General features: G+C 53.1%; 1 protein-coding gene across 1 annotated transcript in view; it reads right to left on the reverse strand.

Annotated features, from left to right (window-relative positions):
- NSG1 (neuronal vesicle trafficking associated 1) overlaps nt 1–20,484 on the reverse strand; it is a 31,421-nt gene extending 10,937 nt beyond the window's left edge. The window contains exons 1-3 of the mRNA XM_058546718.1: nt 20,359–20,484; nt 19,834–19,988; nt 16,074–16,190 (exon numbers count right to left, since the gene is read on the reverse strand). Of these exons, the coding sequence (XP_058402701.1) occupies nt 16,074–16,190; nt 19,834–19,962 (246 nt within the window). The 5' untranslated portion in view covers nt 19,963–19,988; nt 20,359–20,484. The remainder of the gene's footprint in view (nt 1–16,073; nt 16,191–19,833; nt 19,989–20,358) is intronic.
- Between the last annotated feature and the right edge of the window lie 222 nt (nt 20,485–20,706).

Consider the following 20,706-nt stretch of genomic DNA (forward strand, 5'->3'; position numbering starts at 1 on the left):
ATATGGAGCCCATGCCTGACACAGGGACACAGACAGGATGGAGCCATGGCTGCCTCAGAGCCCAAAGCGCCCACAGGGAAGGCGCCAGCTGGGTTCCAGTGGTGGCTCCAGCACGTGGCACGGACACAACCACCTGGCTCAGGGAGACTGCAGAGGCAGCTGAGCTGGGTGACGACGCAGAAAGCTGAATCTGCCAGGAAGGGGCTGGGGCAGTGGCCCCAGGGGCATGTAGCAGCAGAGAGAGCACCCAGAGCACACGCAGGGCTCTCCAACAAGAGCAGCCACCCTGCCAATGCTTGGGAGAGGTGAGATGGGCAGGGTCACAGGATAGCCCCTGCAGGCAGACTCTGAGTAAGTCACTCGGCTCCTCTGGGCCCAGGATCCTGCCTGCCAACGGCAGTGAGAGGACTTGGCTCCCAGGGCTGGTGGGAGGGCCAAGGACTGGATGCAGTACTGCTGGGACAGCGCTCGGGCGTGGTGGTGGCTATGGAAGGAAGCTTTTACTCTTGTTGCTGCAGCTGTCACCACTGTCATTCCCTCACTCAGATCGCACAGCTAGCAGATGCAGAGCTGGCTCTCGGCCCAGGCCGTGCAGCCTCTCTCATACCTACCGCCCTGTCCTACTCGAGCCTCCTCCCCACATCACATCGGCTACTGCTCCCCCAAATCTACCTGCTGGCAGCCCCTGGAGGCAGCAAGGGCAGCTTCAGGGGCTCTCGCCACAGTCTAGGCAGCAAGGCTGCCTCCCCCAGTGTGGTCCGTGGGGAAAGCTGTATTTAATATAACTGGCGTCCTTTGTAACCTTTTATAGTTTATTTTAGGCATTTGAAAACATTATTCCAAGAAGAGGTACATGGCACACAACAAGTTAAGAAGTCCTGTTAGAATATGATTTCCTCAAAATATTAGCAAACTGAACTCAACAATACAGTAAAAGGGTCATACACCATGATCAAGTGGGACTCATTCTAGGGATGCAAGGATGGTTCAATATTGGTAAATCAATCAATGTGATACACCACATTAACAAATGACAGATAAACATTATATGATCATTTCAATAGATGCAGAAAAAGCACCTGACAAAATTCAACATCTATTTATGATAAAAATTCTCAACAAAGTGGGTATAGAGGGAACGTAACTCAACGTAATAAAGGCCGTATATGAGAAGCCCACAGCTAACATCATACTCATTGGTGAAAAGCTGAAAGCTTTTCCTCTAAGATTAGGAACAAGGATGCCCACTCTCGCCACTTCTATTCAACATAGTATGGGAAGTCCTAGCCAGATCAATTTAGGCAAGAAAAAGAAATAAAAGGCATCCAAATCAGAAAGAAAGAAGTAAAACTGTCACTATTTACAGATGACATGATATTACATATAGAAAACCCTGAAGACTCCACCAAATAAGTGTTAGAACTAATAAACAAATTCAGTAAAGTAGCAGGACACAAAATCAGTCTACAAAAATCTTTTGTTTCTATACACTAATAACAAACTATCAGAAAGAGAAATTAAGAAAACAATCCCATTTACAACTGCATCCTAGGAATAAATTTAATCAAGATTCCTACAACCTAGGAATAAATTTAATCAAGAAAGTAAAAGACATGTACACTGAAAACTATAAGACATTGATGAAAGAAATTGAAGACGACACAAAGAAATGGAAAGATATTCCATACTCATGGATTGGAAGAACTGGTACTGTTAAAATGTCTATACTACTCAAAGCAATCTACGGATTCAATACAATCCCTCTCAAAATTCCAATGGCATTTTTCACGGAAATAGAACAAACAATCCTCAAATTTGTACGGAGCCACAAAAGACCCAAAATAGACAAAGCAGTCTGGAGAAATAACAAAGCTGGAAGCATCACGCTTCCCAATTTCAAACTATATTACAAAGCTATAGTAATCAGTACAGTATGGTATTGGCATAGAAACAGACACACAGACTAATGGAACAGAATAGAGAGCCCAGAAATAAACCCATGCATACATGGTCAATTAACTTATGACAAAGGAGCCAAGAACATACAATGGAGAAAGGAGGTCTCTTCAATAAATGATGATGGGAAAACTGGACCCCTTTCTTACACCATACACAGAAATTAACTCAAAATGGATTAAAGACTTGAACATAAGACCTGAAACCATAAAAGTCCTAGAAGAAAACATACACCGTAAGCTCCTTGACATCGGTCTTGCTGATGATTTTTTGGCTTTGAGACCAAAAGCAAAGGCAACACCAGGAAAAAGCAACAAGTAGGACTACATCAAACTGACAAGCTCCTGCACAGGAAAGGAAACCAACAACAAAATGAGAGGCAACCTACTGAATGCGAGAAAATGTGTGCAAATCATACAACTGCTAAGGGGTTAATATCCAAAATATATAAAGAACTCATATAACTCAACAGCAAAAAAACAATCTGATTAAATAATGGGCAGAGGATCTAAATAGACATTTTTTCAAAGACAACATACAGATGGCCAAGAGGTACATGAACAGGTGCTCAACATCATTAATCATCAGGGAAATGCAAATCAAAACCACAGTGAGATGTCACACTAGTTAGAATGGCTATTATAAAAAAGACAAGAAGTAAGTGTTGATGAGGATGTGGAGAAAAGGAAACTCTTGTACACTCTTTGTGGGAATGTAAATTGGTGCAGCCACTACGGAAAACAGTATGGGAGTTCCTCAAGAAATTAAAAATAGAACTACCACATGATCCAGCAATTCCACTTCTGGGAATATATCAGAAGAAAATGAAAACACTAACTCAAAAAGATATATGCATCCCTATGTTCACTGCAGCATTATTTACAATAGCCAAGACATGGAAGCAACCTAAGTGCCTATCAATGGATGAAAGGATAAAGAAAATGTGGTATATTTTCTACAAGGGAATATTATTCAGCCATAAAAAGAGGGGTATCTTGCCATTTGCAACAACGTGGATGGACCTTGAAGGCACTATGCTAAGTGAAATAAGTCAGACAGAAAAAGACAAATACCGTGTGATCTCATTTTACGTGGAATCTATTCAAAAAAACCTGAGCTCATAAACAGACAGAACAGATTGGTGGTTGCCAAAGGCAGGGGTCGGGGGGGTGGGGGATGGCCAAAATGGGTGAAGGGGGTCAAAATAAACAAACTTATAGTTATAAAAATAAGTCCTGGGGATGTAATGTACAACACGGTGACTGTAGTTAATAATACTGTATTGCATACTTGAAAGTTGCTAAGAGAGTAGATCTTCCAAGTTCTCATCACAAGAAAAAAAATTTGTAACTATGTATGGTCACAGATGTTAACTGGACTTATTGTGGTAATCATTTTGCAATATAGACAAATATTGAATCATGCTGCACATCTGAAACTAATATAATGCTATATGTTAATTATATCTCAATTCAAAAAAAGAAGAATATGATCTCAAGTCCTGGAGAGATGGAGCATCCTTAAACCTGCCCCCTGAATTTGGAAACCACGCTGGCGTTTGGTTCACAGCGCCCCATCTGTTGAGGTTTAAAAATAACCCCCAGCTCTCCACAGGCCTGTGGGGAACCACTTCCTCGGGGCTCTCCTCCTGGAACCTGGCCTGGCCTTTCATCCAGGATTCCCAGGCCTGATGGCCAAGGAACTCACAGAACCGAGAAGTGAGAACACGACAGTCCCCGGAATAGTTGAGGGAGGAGGGCAAAGAAATAAATCCACAGAGAGTCAGCAGGAGGCACTCGGCATGGCAAAGCCCTTCCCTGCAGGCTGTCCCCTCGCTTTCCCTACGCCTCTGCAAACCCCAGGCCTCTCCTGGGCCCCAGAGTCTGCTCAGATGCGAAGAGAACTGTGGGTTTGCAATTCACTATGTGGCGTCGTATCCCCCTGTGGTTATCATGGCCTGACGAGAGAGCCACAGCCCTTTCCAGAAAGATTCCCAAGTGGCTCAGAATTGGATCCTGGCTCTGCCACCTGCCAAGTGTGTGACTGAGCAGGTCACCTGCATATCTCCTCTCTAAAGAGGGAACAATGCCTCAGGCGCTTACAGGTTTATCAGGAGAATGACAAGGGATTGAGGGTTTGAGAGCATACTGTCAGCCCCACATGCTGGACCGGTTAGGGGTTCAAGTGTGTCCCCCCAAAACAATACATAAGTCGTAACCCCTGGTACCTGTGAATGTGACCTTATTTGGAATTAGGGTCTTTGCAGATGTGATTAAATTAAGTTGAGGTCATTTAAGTGGGCCCTAATCCAATATGACTGGTGTCCTTATAAAAAGTGGAAATCTGGACTCAGAGACACGCACACAGGGAAAGCCATGTGATGACGGAGGGCTGGAGCGATGCATCTACAAGCCAAGGAAAGCCCAAGATTGCCCGCAACCGCCCAGAAACTAGGAAGAGGCAGAGAAGGATTCTCCCCTACAGGTTTCAGAGGAGGCACACCCCTGCCATGACCTTGACCTTGGACTTCTAGCCTCCAGAACTGTGAGAGAATAAATTTCTGCTGTTTGCACCCCAGTCAGTGTACCCTGTTATGGCAGCCCGAGAAAACTCATACAGCCCCTAATACCAGGGCTAACCTCTCCTGAAGGTGTTCTGTCTCCGCCGTCATCCTTATTCCTGCCCCAGCATGCCAGACTGCACTGCCTTCTCTCCTCCTCACCCTTCAAAGCCCTGGACAGGCCCGCTGCCTCCAGGAAGGCTCTGGAACATCCCAGCCTCTCTCGACACCAATAGTGCATGTGTGCACCACATAGCCCAGCATCTGTTGTTTCCTAATCCAAGTGAAATAAAAGTGTGTCCCAGTTTGGAGATTTTCATGACCTCCTATGACTGCCATGAGACAACTAGGATTATTCCAGAACAAAGTGTGAAATTATTTAACCAGACATACCTGTTTCCTCCGGGCCCTGGGAGTATCCTTTAGGCTTTGTCTACATTGACACACCATGACTGTAAGCGTCCTGGAGAGCCCCAACCACCAGTGGCTCCATCTTTCAACCAATTCCAAAAAACTCTGGGCCAAAAGACAAACTCGCCATTCACTTCCCAGCGTGTATCGAGAGCCTGGGCTCCAGGCCTGCTCTGCCCACACACTCATTGACTCCGGAAAGAGCATCTGCCCCCTGCCCTTGCTTCCCTCTCAGCTGTGAAAAGAGGATGCCGGCCCAGCGCCCAGGTTTACAGCGGGGAGTCCAGGAGACCTGTGCTGGGCCCCACTGGGACACAGTGAGCCCTCGCTGCACACTGGAACCCCATTCCCGCACAGTGTTGCAGCATCAGAGCAAGGAAGATCCTCGGAGACCATCCAGTCCAGCACCTTCCTTCACACACGACGGAAGCCCAGTCACGGAAAAGGCACCACCTTCAAGTCGGGCCAGCAGGACACCCAGGTGGTCCTGGGAGCCCTGGGGCGTCAGCAAGAAGAGAGGCAGCAGCCATTTGCAGTGACCCAGCCGGAGCACAAAGACGCGGCTGCACCGTGTCTGTGTATTAAAATGACAGGGGCTCTGAGGCTGCGACGCCTGGACCCTGCCCACAGCAGGGACCGTGGAAGGTGGGGAGCAGCACCCGGGCGGCGGCATCGTTTAAAACTCCCCAGACACTGCCTGTGTGCAGTCTAAGCTGAGAACCACGGGGCTAAACGGAGGATCCCACTTCTGCGTGGAATTCCTGGAGCCTGGGGGCTCCTCCCCCCAGCTGCCGCACTCTCACGCCAGACCTCCACTGTACTTGCGGCTCCGGAGACGTCCGCCGTGCTCGGCACTACAGTAGGCAGTTTAACTCAAGCTTGTGTGCTCCTCTGACAGAGCCTGCCAGGCAGCTACCGACTGTGTTTTACAAACGGGGACACTGAGGCTCAGACGTGCAGATGACTAGTCCAAAGCAAGCCGGCTGTGTTGGCTGAATGATGTCTCCTAAAGATACCCAGGTGCTAATCCCTGGAACCTGGGCCTATCACCTTATATGGGAAGGGGGCCTCTGCAGATGTGACTAAGTCAAGGAGCTGGAGGTGGGGAGATTAGCCTGCATTATCTGGGTGGGCCCTAAGTGGAATCACAAGTGTCCTTAGAGGGGGGAGGCAGAGGGAGATTCTACTCCAGAGAGGACGAGGAGAAGATGGAGCAGAGAGAGCTTTGAAGATGCTGTGCTGCAGGCTTTGAGGATGGAGGAAGGGGCCACAAGCCAAGGAATGTGAGCAATGCATCTCCAGAAGCTGAAAAAGGCAAGGAAACCGACTGTCCCCAGAGCCCCCCGAGGGGGCCCAGCCCCGCGGACACCTTGACATAGACACAGTGAGGCGGAGTCAGGACTTCTGGCCTCCAGAACTGCGAGAGAATAGATGTGTGTTGTTCTCAGCAGCCCCGGGAGACTATCTCACCTCCTTTCACGCCTGTCTCCCCACAAACGGAAACCCACACGTCTGGCAGAGAGAGGTGCCTCTCGAGTGCTGGGCGAGTGAGTGAGTGGATCCAGGTGGCAGGCAGCCCGTCTCCCAGTGAGTCCACACAGAGCAACCCTCGGGGCCTGGAGCCAACCCGGGGCGTCTACACGTCGAATGGAACATAAATTCAGTTTGCAGAGTCGCCGCTGGTCTGGGTTTTATTAAGCAAATGGTCACCCATGGGAAGGAGGTGGGGCCCAGGTGGCTCTGCCCTCCACAGGCCCCTGGAGAGCCTGGGTGGATGGACTGTGCCTGACACCACACCTGAGCTCTCTAGGGTGGGGCTGTGGACCTGGCGGCCAGGGACGCAAGCCAGGAGGCCTCTGGGTGGGGGAAGGGTATTTCCCTAGAGGCATGGCCTTCCTTTCAGGGCCAGCATCTCTATTAGGCACCTGAGACCCAGTGCCAGGGCCCACAATACCTTTAGTGACTCAAGAAAATGGTTTTTAATTTTGTTTAAAAACTAGAAAGAAAGAAACAATATAATACTAATGAATATATAATAATGAATCCAGCCTGGATTATATTCATCTTTAAACCAAAGCACTCATACGATAATGTTCTTTTTTTTTTTAAGGAGGAAGGGCCCACAAAGGCAAAAGTGCCTCAGCCCCCAGTCCCTGCCTTCTCCCATCTACGGAATCCCCGATGGCCGGTGGACCTTCTCAGGAGAGCTGACAGCGGCCACCTTGGAGTGTCCTCGGCCCAGCAGCGTCAGCTGTGGTCTCTGCCGAGTGCTGTCAACTCATCACAACGCAAGGTGAGAACTGCGAAAGGAAAGGGCACTCCAAGTGGCCCCCTAACTGTGCTGGAGAAGGCTTCTAGGAGGAGGTGTCTGGTCTTGAAGGAGGAGGAGCTCATCAGGGAAGCACAGGGAAAGGGTGTCTCAGAGGAAGAACGGTCATGCCAAAGCCCAGAGGCATCAAAGGACATGATGTGTTCAGGGTGGCTGGAGCATCACGCATCCTCCAGGAGACAGGACATGAGCTGGGTGACAAAGGTCCCCTGTGTGCCACCAAGAAGAGGGAACCCAGACAGTTCCTGGGCATTGCAGGATTCCAGGAGGTGGCTGCCCCTTTGTGACAAATTAGCATTTCTCACAGCGCTGGAAGGTGTCTCCAGTTGGCTGAAGGACAGATGTTTGCCACTGATTTACATGTGTGTGTTGGGGGGGGGGGATTCTACATTATCCCTAGATTTACATCGCTTTGTGCATCTGTCAGTAAAAGCTCTACAGCAGGAAACTGAATGGAATTAGACCTGCAGTACAGGGATCAGTACTCAGTGCCACGTGTCCTCTCACCTGTGTCCCGCGGTGGCCCGCAGTGGCCCAGCCCCCACTGCTGTGGGCTGTAAGAGACCATGTGTGGGGACAGCGGGGGTCAGGCGAGAGCCTGGTGCAGGGTTTCCACCATGTTTGTGCCACTGACCTCTTTGGCAGCCAGGTGAAGCCATAAATCCTTCTCAGAATCATGCTTAAAATGCATACAACTCTATACCTAGGATCGCAAAGGAAACCAATTATATTGAAATACTGTTATCAAAATATTGCAAAAATGTGGATTTGTGATGTAACATATACATGCTTCTTTATTAACACACCAAACAAGACTGCGATTTCAAAGGGACGATGAGAGTAGACACTTCCCGAGGTCTTGGCAACGACTGCAGGGTGAGACGAAGACCACCTCTGATCTGCACAGTGACAGTCACAGGTATTGCTGATACTGCTGTAGTTTTATTGCCCACAATAAACGTGAAAGAATGTGTACACTGAAAACTATAAAACTGCTGAAAGAAATTAAAGAAGACCCAAATAAATGGAAAGACACCCTGCATTCATGGATTGGAAGACTTACTATTGTTAAGATGGAATACTGCCCAAACTGATCGACAGAGTCGATGCAATCCCTATCAAAATCCCAACAGCCTTTTTTGCAGAGATGGAAATTGTAAGGGATCCTGAATAGCCAAAGCAATCTTGAAGGGGAAGAATAAGTTGGACGACTCACCCTTCCTAGTTTCAAAACTTATTACAAAGCTACAGTAATCAGAACAGTGTGGTACTGGCATAAGAACAGCCATATAAATCAATGGAACAGAACAGAGAGTCCAGAAATAAAACTGTGTGTCCATGGTCCACTGATTTTCGATAAGGGTGCCAAGACCATTCTATGGGGCAAGAACTGTCTCTTCAACAGATGGTTCTGGGACAACTGGGGATCTGTCTGCAAAGGGATGAAGGTGGACCCCTACCTCACACCATATACCAAATTAACTCAAAATGGAACAAAGACCTAAATATAAAAGCTAAAGCCATAAAACTCTTAGAAGAAAATACAGAGGTAAATCTTCATGACCTTGGATTTGGCAATGGTGTCTTAGATATGACACCAAAAGCACAAGCAACAAAAGAAAAAATAGATAAATGGTACTTTACCAAAATTAAAAAATTTTGTGCATTCAAGAACACTAGCAAGAAAGTGAAAAGACAGCCCACAAAATGGTAGAAAATATCTGTAAATGATATGTCTGATAAGGATCTGGTATCCAGAATATATAAAGAACTCTTACAACTCAACAACAGAAAGACAACCCAATTAAAAATGGGAAAGGACTTGAATAGACATCTCTCCAAAGAAGATACACAAATGGCCAACAGGCACAGGAACAGATGCTCAACATCATTAGCCATCAGAGAAATGCAAATCCAAACCACAGTGAGACACCACTTCACACCCACTAGGAGGGCTACAATAAAAAAAATAAGTAACAACTGCTGGCGAGGATGTAGAGAAATTGGAAGCCTTGACATTGCTGGTCGGAATGCAAAATGGTGCAGCCACTCTGGAAAACAGCAGTTCCTGAATATGTTAAACACAGAATTACCACATAACCCAGCAATTCCACTCCCGGGTATAGACCCCACAGACCTGAAAACAGGTGTTCAAACAAAAACCTGTATCCAAATATTCACTGCAGCAGTCTTCACACCAGCCAGAAGGTGGCAACAACCATCAGTGGATGAATGGATAAACAAAAGGTGGCGCATCCACACGATGGAATGTTACTCAGCCATAAGAAGGAATGAGGTACTGATGCATGCTACAAGGTGGTGAGCCTTGAAGACATTATCCTAAGTAAAAGAAGCAGCCACAAGGGACCCCACAGTGTATGATTCCATGTGTATGAATAGGCAAAGCCACAGAGACAGAAAGCAGATTACTGGTTGCTTAGGCCTGAGGGGACTTGGGGTGATGAAAATGTTCTAGAACTAGGTAGTGGTGGTGGTTGGACAACACGGCAGATGTACTAAATGTCACTGAATTAAACACTTGAAAATTGTAAATTTTATGTCTGTTTTACCACAATTAAAAAAGACGGGCCAGAGGCCAGGGCTGGCCCAGGCTGAGGCGGGGTCCTTACGAGATGGTAAGCCCGAGCCAGCGCAGCCCTGCCCCGGGGGCAAGAGGGATCCGAGGGCAGTTTTCTGGAAAGAACAGCCAGGAATGGAAACAAAATGGATGTGGGGCCTGGGATGAACTCTTGAAGGAGTTTATAAGGAGGCCCGTGTCCTAGATACTCAGGACAGTCCTGGCTCAAGGTTACTGCCCAAGCAGCCCAGATGCACAGTGTCCGCTGTCCTCAGAGGTGTCCCAGTCAGGGTCATAAGTTATGTGGCCACTCAACTTACAAGGCCCTGGTCCCGGTCCCAGTTCTCTAAAGGGTCACCATGAGTTGGGAATTAGTCATCACCCATTTCATAGGCTAGGGGCTTGAGTACCATTTGAATTTGCTGTGTCCTCATCTGCTTTTTCCAGCCTGGGGTCTCCTCTCCTGCTGGGGGTCTCCCGGGGGTCACTGCCCAGGTGGAATGGGAACTAGCAAGTCTGCAGCAGGGGACAGTCGCCCCACGGATCCCACGCAGCTGCTGGTGCGTAAGAGAGCGATGGTGGGCTTGGTGTCATATGGACGTGGGCCCGAATCCTCCTTCCACCCCTGGCTGGCTGGGTGACCTTGAGCCTGCTCCTTAACCACGCTGACCTTGATTCCCCACCTACAAAGTCAGGACAGCAAGATCAGCCTTCAAGACTGTTACCAAAACCAAAAGAAATAATACTCGTGCAGCTTGGAGCCGAGCAGGCCCTGGGTCGATGGCGGCTGGGTCATTCTTGCTCCCCTCTCTCTGTCCTCCACCCTCAGGAGGAGAGAAAAGGGCATGTGCATTTCTGCTGAGTAATGCAGTAAAAAAACAAAAAAAATCTTGAAAAATAAGATGAATCCTGACATCTTCGAGTGTTTACAGCACCAAATATTTTAGGTAACACGCACAAAAGTGAACACACAAACACCTTCCCCCTAAGATGACTCAACCCACTATGATCTGATTCTGGATGAAGTCCCCACTCCACAGCAGGGCCAGAAAACCGTGGGCTCTGCGACTGCAGAATCCGGCTGCCAAATCCCGCAAGATGCTCAGCTGAAGGTTACGGGGGTGTCCAAATGCGTTTCTAGGATCTCCGGTGCCACCGCGTGAAGACCTCCCCCACTGCTGAATGCCAAGGAAATGGTGTCGCTGTTCATAAATATTTAACAAATGCATCTTGAAACACACCAGGGGATTATTGGAGAGTGTGGAAAACAGACGGGCGCACAAGAAGCTCAAGGTCATTAAGGATATGAGAAGAAGATACAAACCACCGACAGGATCATTTGTGACAGGATGCAAAGGGACACCCCCACTGTAGCAACGCCTGCCAACAATGGGGACCATTCAGACAAACTTGGTGTCTCCTTTAGGATATTCTCCCCACTCTGTGCTGCCCAGGGTAGACGTTCACATTCAAGGCCGACCTTGGAATCTTCTAAAGCCCTGAAGACAACATGGTACCAGGTAAGGGGGTGCATTTGCTCATCCAACCCTTGACTCACAAAGAGAGGGCGTGCAGATCTCAGAAACGTCAGCAGCTCTCCATAACGGGAGCCACAAAGCATGAAGGGCGCAGGAGAGCCCTGACGGAACCTCCCTTTAATCTGCCTAATTATGGGTCCTCCATCTTCCAAGATCAGGGAGAGGGCGTTAAGCAGCAGCACCCCAACATGCCGCTCTGCATGGGTGAGTGGGAACGTGAAATTAAAAAAATGTTTCGGTTTAGTTCACTTGAGAAACATCTCAGCCCATGTTTATTCTCAGCATAAATACACCTCTAATTAATTAAACGACCGCTTTCCTCGTTGACACTAACCTCCTCAGAAGCCTAGACTTTGGGCCGCCGCTGGGTGATTCATGCTGCAGTCCCAGGGTGGCGGAGTCTCACAAAACCCGCTCCCCAGTCAGCAGTTACCTAGCAACCAGCCTAGCAACCTCATAGCCAAGAGATTAATCCCCGTGTGATAACCATAAAGTAACATCCAAAAAGACATCTCATCTCAAGGATGCCATCCAAAGGTATACGAAGCTGAGGTGCAGAGCGGCGGGCGCCTCGCTCCTGAACTACACAAATTAGAGACAAAAGGAGGACGTTATCGACTTGTGGCTTCGACAGCTGAAAGGCACAATCTCATTCCTGCGATTCACACACAGAGATGAAAAGAACTGAGGAGACGGGTAGGCTGGGGAGCCACATGGAAGCTGCTCCGTCACCAACAGGATGAGGAAGACATTCTGTCACAACTGAAGCCATGACTGACCCCAGGCCAGGACCTCGGGGGCAGATCCTGCTTTCATCACACATTCATCTCAAGCACGGCCTTTTCCCTGGACGCTTCCCAGTTTTCAGGAAGAGCCCCAACCCTCGACCAGCTGCATGCGTCATGGTGTGTGTGCATTCAGAGGAGCTAGAAACGTAACTGGGCAATAAAAGGCGGAGAGAACATTCCAGAAGGGCAGGCACTCTTAGCATTTCCAAAAGGTGCCAGCCCTCCTGAGCCTGCCCTGCCCTTGTGCTAGAATGCACCCCACCCATAAAGGGTCGCAAACTCAGCAGACATGATCATCTGGAGAGCTTGTTACAGTGCATGTTCCTAGGGTCCAGGGTCCCTTTGTTGAAATGGAACTTCAGGGGATTCTGACGCCAGTGGCCCCAGACCCCCGTGGGAGGAACCGTGCTTTGGAGGCTGCCTCTCAGCACACACCCCACCTCCGGTGCACAGGGAGCTGGGTGAATCTCCCTCCCTGTCCAGAAGGGCCTTGGAACAAACGCAGGAGGTGCCCGCAGAATGCAGGTTGCTCAGCTGTGTGAGTCTGGCCCGCAGGCCTCCCTGTCAAGCTGGCCAGGCCAGCTGCTTCACATCTCGCTCTGCCGTTCCCTGCCTGTGTGACCTCGGCCAGGCCACCTGCCCGACGGGGTGAGAACTGACGAGTGACACCTCCGAGTGGCCCAGAGAGAGCCCTCCGTCGGGAGCTGCCATTGAAGTTACTCAACAAGCAAGAGTCCTGCAGGCAGACCCTGGAAACCTCATGAGTCCCCACTCACTCCAGGCCAGCAGCATAGTCATCGACTGACCAGCAAGTTGTTACTGTGCGTGAACTCACCCCCGGGGGGAAGGCAAGAAGGAGCTCTCATCCTGCCTGGCACAGAGGGGCTGAGGAGGAAGTGCCATCTGTGCTGAAAGTCCCCGAGCCTTCATTTCTGCCTGACCTTGTCTCGGGGGGCTGCTATGCCCTGGTTTCCCCTCCCAGGTTACTAACTCAGGTCGAGGGGCCTTTGCTTCAAAAGGCCACCCCACTGGATCTCACGGGGACACCTGGTCACAGGACTCATGCCTGAAGAGAAGCACAGGCCAAGAGCTGCCCCTCAGAGGAGGGCGCTGGGGTAAAGGGACCCTGGACACTGTGACATAAATGGAAGGGACAAGAGAAAACGATGCTTACACTGGGGAGGACTCGGGGTACGTGGGCCCCCCATACATCCGAAGGCTGCTGGGAAGGGGGGTGACCTGTGGTCAAGGGGCCAGATCGAGGGCCCCAGGGCGCAGTCACTGGGAAGGGTTTCAAATGAACAAAGGGAAAGGATTCTTGGGAGCAAAACAATCTCACAGCGCGATGGGGCGCCTGGGCTAAGAGCACCCGTGCAAACTTGGTCTCCAGCAGAAGCCACGTGACCTCAGGTGTCACAGCCAAGAGCAGGCCACCAGGTTCAAGCTCTCTGCCTTGATGTCCCCTCAACTGTAAAATGGAGGTAATAATAGTGCATACTTCATGAGCTTTTCATGAGGATTAAATGAGAGACTAAGCGTAGCAAGCTTGACCCCGAGTCTGGCTCATGGGAGCACTCCGTGACTGTTAGATACTGTTACTGCCTCCTTACAGAGGGTGGCAAAACACCAGCAGAGTGAGGTTAATCCTGGAGGCTGCCCGGCGGAGGTGCTATCTGAGCTGGCACTGGAAGGAGATGGAAGGGGAAGGGGTCTGGGAGCTGGAAGGTGGGCCCGGGGGGGAGGTGTGTGTGGCAGGAGGTGTGGTGGAAAAGCACCGGCCTCGGAGGCAGGGAATCGTGGGGAGTACCCCAGCCCGCTGGTGACCACCTGGGACTCAACAGCGTCATCTGTGAAAGGGGCTGGCGATGCCCCCTTCAGGGCGGTTGTGAACCGTAAGGAGGCCACAGGTGCTAAGTATATGAACACACCCGGCCTGTTAAGACTGGGGAGATGGGCTCATTGCAGTGCAGTGATCTCCTGAGCACCTACTGCATACATCACCTCCTTAGACATCCCCAGGAGGGAGAGCAGAGATGAGCAGGATCCCGCCCCCACAGCCAGGCCCACGGGGACAGGCACGGGTCTTCCAGGCCCTCAGGTCCTGGGCAACGGGAGCCAGGTAACCACAGAGGCTCAGCTGTGGCTGCCGAGAGCCCTGGAGGCCAGTGTGCATCACCCACGCCTTAAACAAGGGAACTGGGGACCTGCGTCAGGTGAGCGTGCAGGAAAAGCACACACGAAGGACACCGGAAGTGGGGGACAGGGCCTGGCACACAATGGACACTCAACAGATGAAGGCACAGCCGTTCAACTGCCACATGGCGGCCCGCTGCGGGGACCTAAAATGCTGGGGCTGGGAGAGGCGAAGGTCAAATCAGGGGTGAGGGACCCAGACACGCTCAGATATCCAGATGGTGTCGGCCATCGGAGGATAGCACGACCTTGAAATCGAGGGCACTTCTGCCTTGACCGGGGGCGACCCCGGGGCACAGACAGGGCAGGTCGTGGGGGTGGCAGAGGAGGCACACACTAAGCCGGCTAAGTGGCCGGAGCGGAAGAGAGATGTTGACCTCGGGTCAGTCAACCTGGTCCCAGCCATGAAGCTCACAACACTTGTGAACTGCCTAGCCAGGAGCCACCAGAAGAGCCTCAGCCCACACACCCTCCTCAGACCACCAGCAGAAACCACAGCGCGGACCTCGCTGTGCTGCTACTTCCCCATCTGTAAAATGGGTTATCCTGATCGTGCCTACCTCTCGGGCAGGGTGCTGGGAGGAGCGGGTGGGCTAACACGAGTCAACAACCCACAGACACACACGACTGCAACTCTGAGGGGATCCGCCAGCCACGCAGGCCCTCGTACAGTTTCCTCCAGCCCAGTGAGGCAGCGTGGAGCGCTGGGAGAGGGGAGGGACTTAAAGGCAGATTATCCCTGGCTCCCCAGTCACCCCACAAAGCCACCTCACCTCTCCAGGCTCCACGGCCGTCTGTTAGCCGATCCCCAGGTGGTTGTGGAGACAGACAAGGACGCTGCCTGTGCAGGTGCTTGGTAACCTGCAGGGCATGCGAGCGCCTCTGTACCCAGCACATGCAAACTGCACACACATCCATGTGGGGCGGACCGGGGAGCCAGCCAGGGCCCCTCTCCACAGCCTGGAGACCCACTCATGTCTCCCAAACCACCCCCGTGAATCCGGGTGACGGCCTCCGTTTTACCGTCTCTTGTGTTTCCCAAAGAACAAGTTTCCAGAAGATCAATAACCTAACTTGGTCCTCAATCAATGCAGCCTTTCACCCCCAGACCCAGCTGGACCCCTGCCCCTTTCAGCAGCTGTTCCTCCCTGAAGAACCATCCAGAGCAAGGCTTTCCTCCCCCAGGTGAGCACTTCCAGCAACCCGTGAACAGAACGTACCAGCCCGCCACGCCCCACACCACGTGGTGTCGGGGGTGGTGAAGGATGGAGGCTGAAAGCTAGGGCTCTGGATCACTCTGTGCCTCAACTTCCCATCTGCAAAGTGGGTTATCCTGACCCTGCTGACCTCCCAGGGAGGGCGGCTCGGATGAGCCAGCACAAACCCAGGCTCAGGACTGTGTCCCTTCTGTGGTCTGCGTCCTTCCTGGAACTGTCAGGTAATGATTTTAATGTTTAGCAAATGATTTTTCATTTTTATAACCTTTGTCTAAAAAAAAAGTTTAGGGGTGACTTTTCTGTGTTAGTAAAACTAAGCAATACGTGATCATTTCAGAAGATGAAAACAGAAAGGTGAAATTTTAAAAACCACAAGGTGGGTTTTGCCCAGCCATCTCGCCCAGGTGTCTCTTCCTGTCGCAGTCGCTCCACTGTCATCTCTGCAGCTGGTGGCCCCTCCTGGGGGCCAAAGCAGCATCTTACTCACCTCCAGGGCCACTCACCTTAAACCTCTCGGTGACGCCCTCGGTGATGCTGACTGTGAACTCGGCTATCTTGGGAGCACGCGCTTTGCCTTTCTTGCGGTCAGGTTCATATTCAGTCTTAGTTTTCACGACCACCTTGTCCAGGAGACAGAGAAGCAAACTGTCAGTGCTACGGCCAGATGTGTCAGACAGGTCTGCCCAAAGAGGAGGGGTGTGGGAACTCGTGTTCCGTCACCATTGCGCCAGGAAGTATTTCACAGAGAGAATGAGAACAGCCACCACTTATTGGAAATCTCTGTGCCAGGACTTTCAGAGAAATCACCTATTAATAATCCTGATAGCAGCCCCAGGAGGGAAGTATGATAACAGAGGCGCAGAGAAGTTAAGCTCATTGGCCAAGCCCACACAGCTAATGGGTGGCAGGGCTAAGAGGAGTCAACACGACTCTGGACTCCTTGTGCAGTGCTCCCTCCACCACCCAAAGCGCTCGCTGGCCCAGGTGGTGGGGAGGATGCGTTGGGTTTTCCACTGGTCTCCATATGCCTCGATGGGTAGAACAGGAGAAGATTCGAGTACACTGTTTCCCTCCAGGATTAGGAAGGAGCAGGCAGCCAGCCTTCACAGAAATTGATCTTGGGTCAGTCTGTCTGTCTCCATCCCCACACCAGTCCCCAGAGCGTCTCCCTGCTCTTCCTCCCCGTCCACTCTCTGCTGTGAAGTGGGAGGCATGTTCCAACCAGGAAACCTGCTCCTCTCTGCTCTGCCCCACACGAGCCCCGCCCCGTGTCCCCACCAGCTTCAGATGAACCCCTGACGCACCCATCAGCCTCACCCGCTCCCCACCATCACTGCCCTCATCACACCCGTCGCCAGGGTCTGTCTACTTCTCTGTCCCCACCGGGCAGGAGGTGTTCAGGAGAGCGTCGAGGGTGACGTGTCTCCAGTTCCCAAACCCCATGCCCCAGAGCAGGAGCCAGCAAGTGGCTGCTGGATTAGAGAACCAGCCACCCCTGCCCTTCCTTCCCCAGGTGACAGTGTCCCTTCACTGGGGGCCCGGGTTTGGGGGAGACAGCCGCCCGCCATGGCGGTGGGACGCAGGGCAGGACAAGGAAACTGGCAGGTCAGGCTGGTCAGCCCAGCGCTCAGAGTGAGCTGTGGCCCCAGGGCGAGCTGCGGGGAGGAGGAGTGGAGGAGAAGTGTCCCATGCCAGGTGTCACTGAAAAATGACCCCAAGGGCCACACACCCTGAAACCACACTCTTGTCTTCCCTTCTCCTTCATTCCTTTACCGGCAGCTCTCCCGCCGTGGAGACAGAGGGCGAAACAGCTGGGTGCCCAGCCCACGAGGGGCCCATCTTTTGAGACAGCACTTGGGCATCACTATGCCATCCGTCCTCCAGTCCCAACTGTACTTGTCCAGCCGTGTGGCCTTGAGCACACACTTGGCCACTCGGAACCTCAGTGTCCTTGCCTGTGAAATGGGAGGAAGGCCTGTCTCACTGGGCTGTGCTGAGGAGGAGGGAATCCATGACCCCGCGCCCAGTGGGGGCGCGGTCAGTATTCCGTCGGCCTGGATTCAATCTGCACCTGCCACTAACAGGCTAGGTGACTTTGGGCAAGTCCCTTAACCTCTCTGTGCCTCCATTTCCACGTCTGCAAAGTGGGGGTAATGATGGTCATTCCCCTCACAACACCAGTGCATTAAAGGATTGAACCTGTCAAGCACAGGGACAAGGGCCTGGAGCATCATAAGCATCAACGAACGTCAGGAAAGATGGGCGCTGACCGTGCCGCCACTCTGTGACCACCGTCACTGCTGTACCTCCAGAACCTTGGCACTCGGGACACAGTCTCAGAACAGATTCTGTTTACAGCCCTAACAGTTATCTCCTCTCAGACACCATGTCACCTGGGACAGGTGACATCGCCTTCCTGAATCCTGGCTGTGAGCAACATGTTGCTGCTGTTCGGATGAAGAGGTCTTTCGTGAGAGATGTCTGGCTCCAAGCAGAGCGGAGCAAGAGGCCCTGCCAGAAGCTTCTGCCTGCATTCTAGAGGACCGTGGCCTTCAGCTGAGTGACCTTGGGCACGTCCCGTAAACTCTTTGAGAGTCGGTTTCCTCATCTGTGACCCCAGAAATCTTCTAGCCCACCCATCGGTCCCTGCTAGAATCCCCGTCTCTGGAGCATCCCTGCCAGTTGCCCCTCTGTTTGAACATGCCCAGGGACGGGAGACTCATTACCTTTCTGAGCTGCCTAGGCTACTCCTGGAAGCCCGACTGGTTGGCCAGGACTTCAAACCTGACTGAAATCCTCCCTGACACAAGCCGACTGTGTGCCAGGCAGTTCTGGAATGAATGGACTGAGGGCCAAAGAGGAGGCTCAGGCCGAGTGGAGGGAATCACCTGACAGAGGTGGGCTGAGGGGCCGAGGCGGGAGGGGATGGAGGGGACAGCAGGGCCAGACTGTGCTCACTGGGCAAGTCCGTGCCCAGACAGGGAAGGGGGAGCCAAAGCCGAGGCCCCAGGCAGCCCTGCCTCTCCTGCACAGGAGCCTCCTCAGGACCAGCAGTGTCTGGAGTGGCCCCACGGTGGCTCATGTGCATAGGTGTGACCAGCTGATCCTCTTCCTGAACTGAACACCTGCTGCCAGCCTGGCTCCTGCCCCGCCCCACCCCTACCCAAAACACAGACAATAGAGCTGGGGGGATCAAAACCACTCAAAGGGCCCACCATGGGAATAAGGAATCCTCCAGAAGGGAAGGACCCTCTGCAGGGACATCCCCCATCCTCACCCCTGCCCTGCGGCCAGCAATCAGCAGTACTGGGGATTCAGATACAAAGCCCTGAGTCAGAAGCTCCCTGCCCGGGACTGAATGAGACGATAAGCAGAGCGGGCCTCCTCCGGCTGGGGGTTCTGAAGCAGCAGCAGGGCGGTCAGCAGGCAGGCTGTGCTTCATGTTTGAGGTTTGTTTTACAATACAACCGTCTAGACTTTCACACATCATATTTACCTTTTTAAGCGTTAACTCTTGAAAACATTATCCTTAATGGACAGAAACTACTTGACTGGATGCTGTATTCAAGAAAAGAGGGGATTCTTTAAATTCAGCAAAAAAATACCCGACTTTGGGGAAAGGGTGATGAAAGGCTGTCCCCAGTTACACTGACACTGCGCGCGCAGCACTTATTTGGAGATTTCACAAAAGGAACAAAGAGGGAAGGAGGCGGCAGGAGAGCAGCGTACCCCCTGCAGCATCTACAGCCATCCGGGAGGGAGGGGGAGGCGGGGATGGAGGGAGGCAGCCCCTCGGGAGGGTCCATCTGGCCAAGGAGAGGGGCCTCCCCACCGCAACGGGGCAAATCGGGCTGAAACGGCACCACCTGGAAAGGCACAAGGGACAGCCGCACAGCCCCTGCGCTCACCCCAGGCCCACAGCCCCCTGGTACCCTGGGCAGAGGCAGGGAGGAGCAGGGCTGGGGGCGGCGGCTGTGGGGCGGGGGACCTCTCTCTGACCCGACTCCCAAGAAAATCAAGAAGGGACCTTTCCCCAACCGCGTTCCATTGTCAGCACGAAGCTGTCATCTAAGGCAGGGCGCCCCCGCGTCACCCGATCCAGAATCGCGCGCGGGGACGTCGTCGTCCTGGGTCTTCCTCTAGCCGCCCGAGCCCGCCCCACTTCGCGTCTCCAGCGCACGCGGCGCGTTTCTTTTGTTGCGGTCGCCGCCCGAGATCTGGGGGTGCGCACCCGGCAGCGCGGGGGTGCAGGGGGCCTCTCACCTTATCCGGGGGCGGGAACTGCAGCTGATTGACATCGAGGGGCGTCATCAGGGGGATGGTGTCGAAGCCATCCTCGAGCAGCGGCTGCTTGGTGCCCTTCTCCGCGAAATTGTTCCCCAACTTCACCATCGTTCCGGGAGACCCGAGGCTGCCGCCTGCGGAGGGAGGGCCGGGGGGGTGTCACGGCCAGCCGGAGCCACCCGCTGTCCCTGCGTCCGCGAGCTCGCCGGTCTCCGCGGAGGGGTCGTGAGGACGCGGCGGTCACGGCCCGAGGGGGGCGGGGTGCTGTGTATTTATAGGCTCTCATCCCACTGGACAAAGGCGCCGGGCGCAGGGGCGCACCGCGGCTGGGGGAGGGGACGCCGCCCCTGCCCAGCCCGTCTAGACGCGTCCCTCGTCCTGGCGCCACTGCCGGGAGACCCCCGTCCCTTCCACCCGAGGGGACGCGCGGCCCCAGACCCCGCTCCCCGGCGGGAAGGGTCCCGCCCCGCGGCCCCGCGGCCCGGCAGGCCGGCCGGCACTCACCCCACGCCCGGCTCCGGCAGGTCTGCGCTCCGACCGCGCTCCGAGCCTCCGCGCCGCCCGCTCCTGCTCGCAGCAATGGCGGAGGCGGCGCCGCGCGCGGGGCCGGGGCGGGGGAGCCGAGCGATTGGGCTCCGGCCGCTCCCTCCTCCCGCTCGCCGCCTCCCTTCCTGCCGCTCCCGGGGGTTAATTGTGCGCGGGTGAGTGTGTGCGTGTGGCAGCGGCAGCGCCTCTTGACGCAGCGCGCGCGGGGCCGCACAAAGGAGCGCGGGGCGGACGCGGGGGAGCGCTCCCCGGGGACCCTGCGCCTGCCCGGAGCTGGGGCGGGTGGCGGGTGGCGAGGGGGATGGG

This window comes from Diceros bicornis, chromosome 8, assembly GCF_020826845.1.
Source record: "Diceros bicornis minor isolate mBicDic1 chromosome 8, mDicBic1.mat.cur, whole genome shotgun sequence".
NCBI classification, from domain to species: domain Eukaryota; kingdom Metazoa; phylum Chordata; class Mammalia; order Perissodactyla; family Rhinocerotidae; genus Diceros; species Diceros bicornis.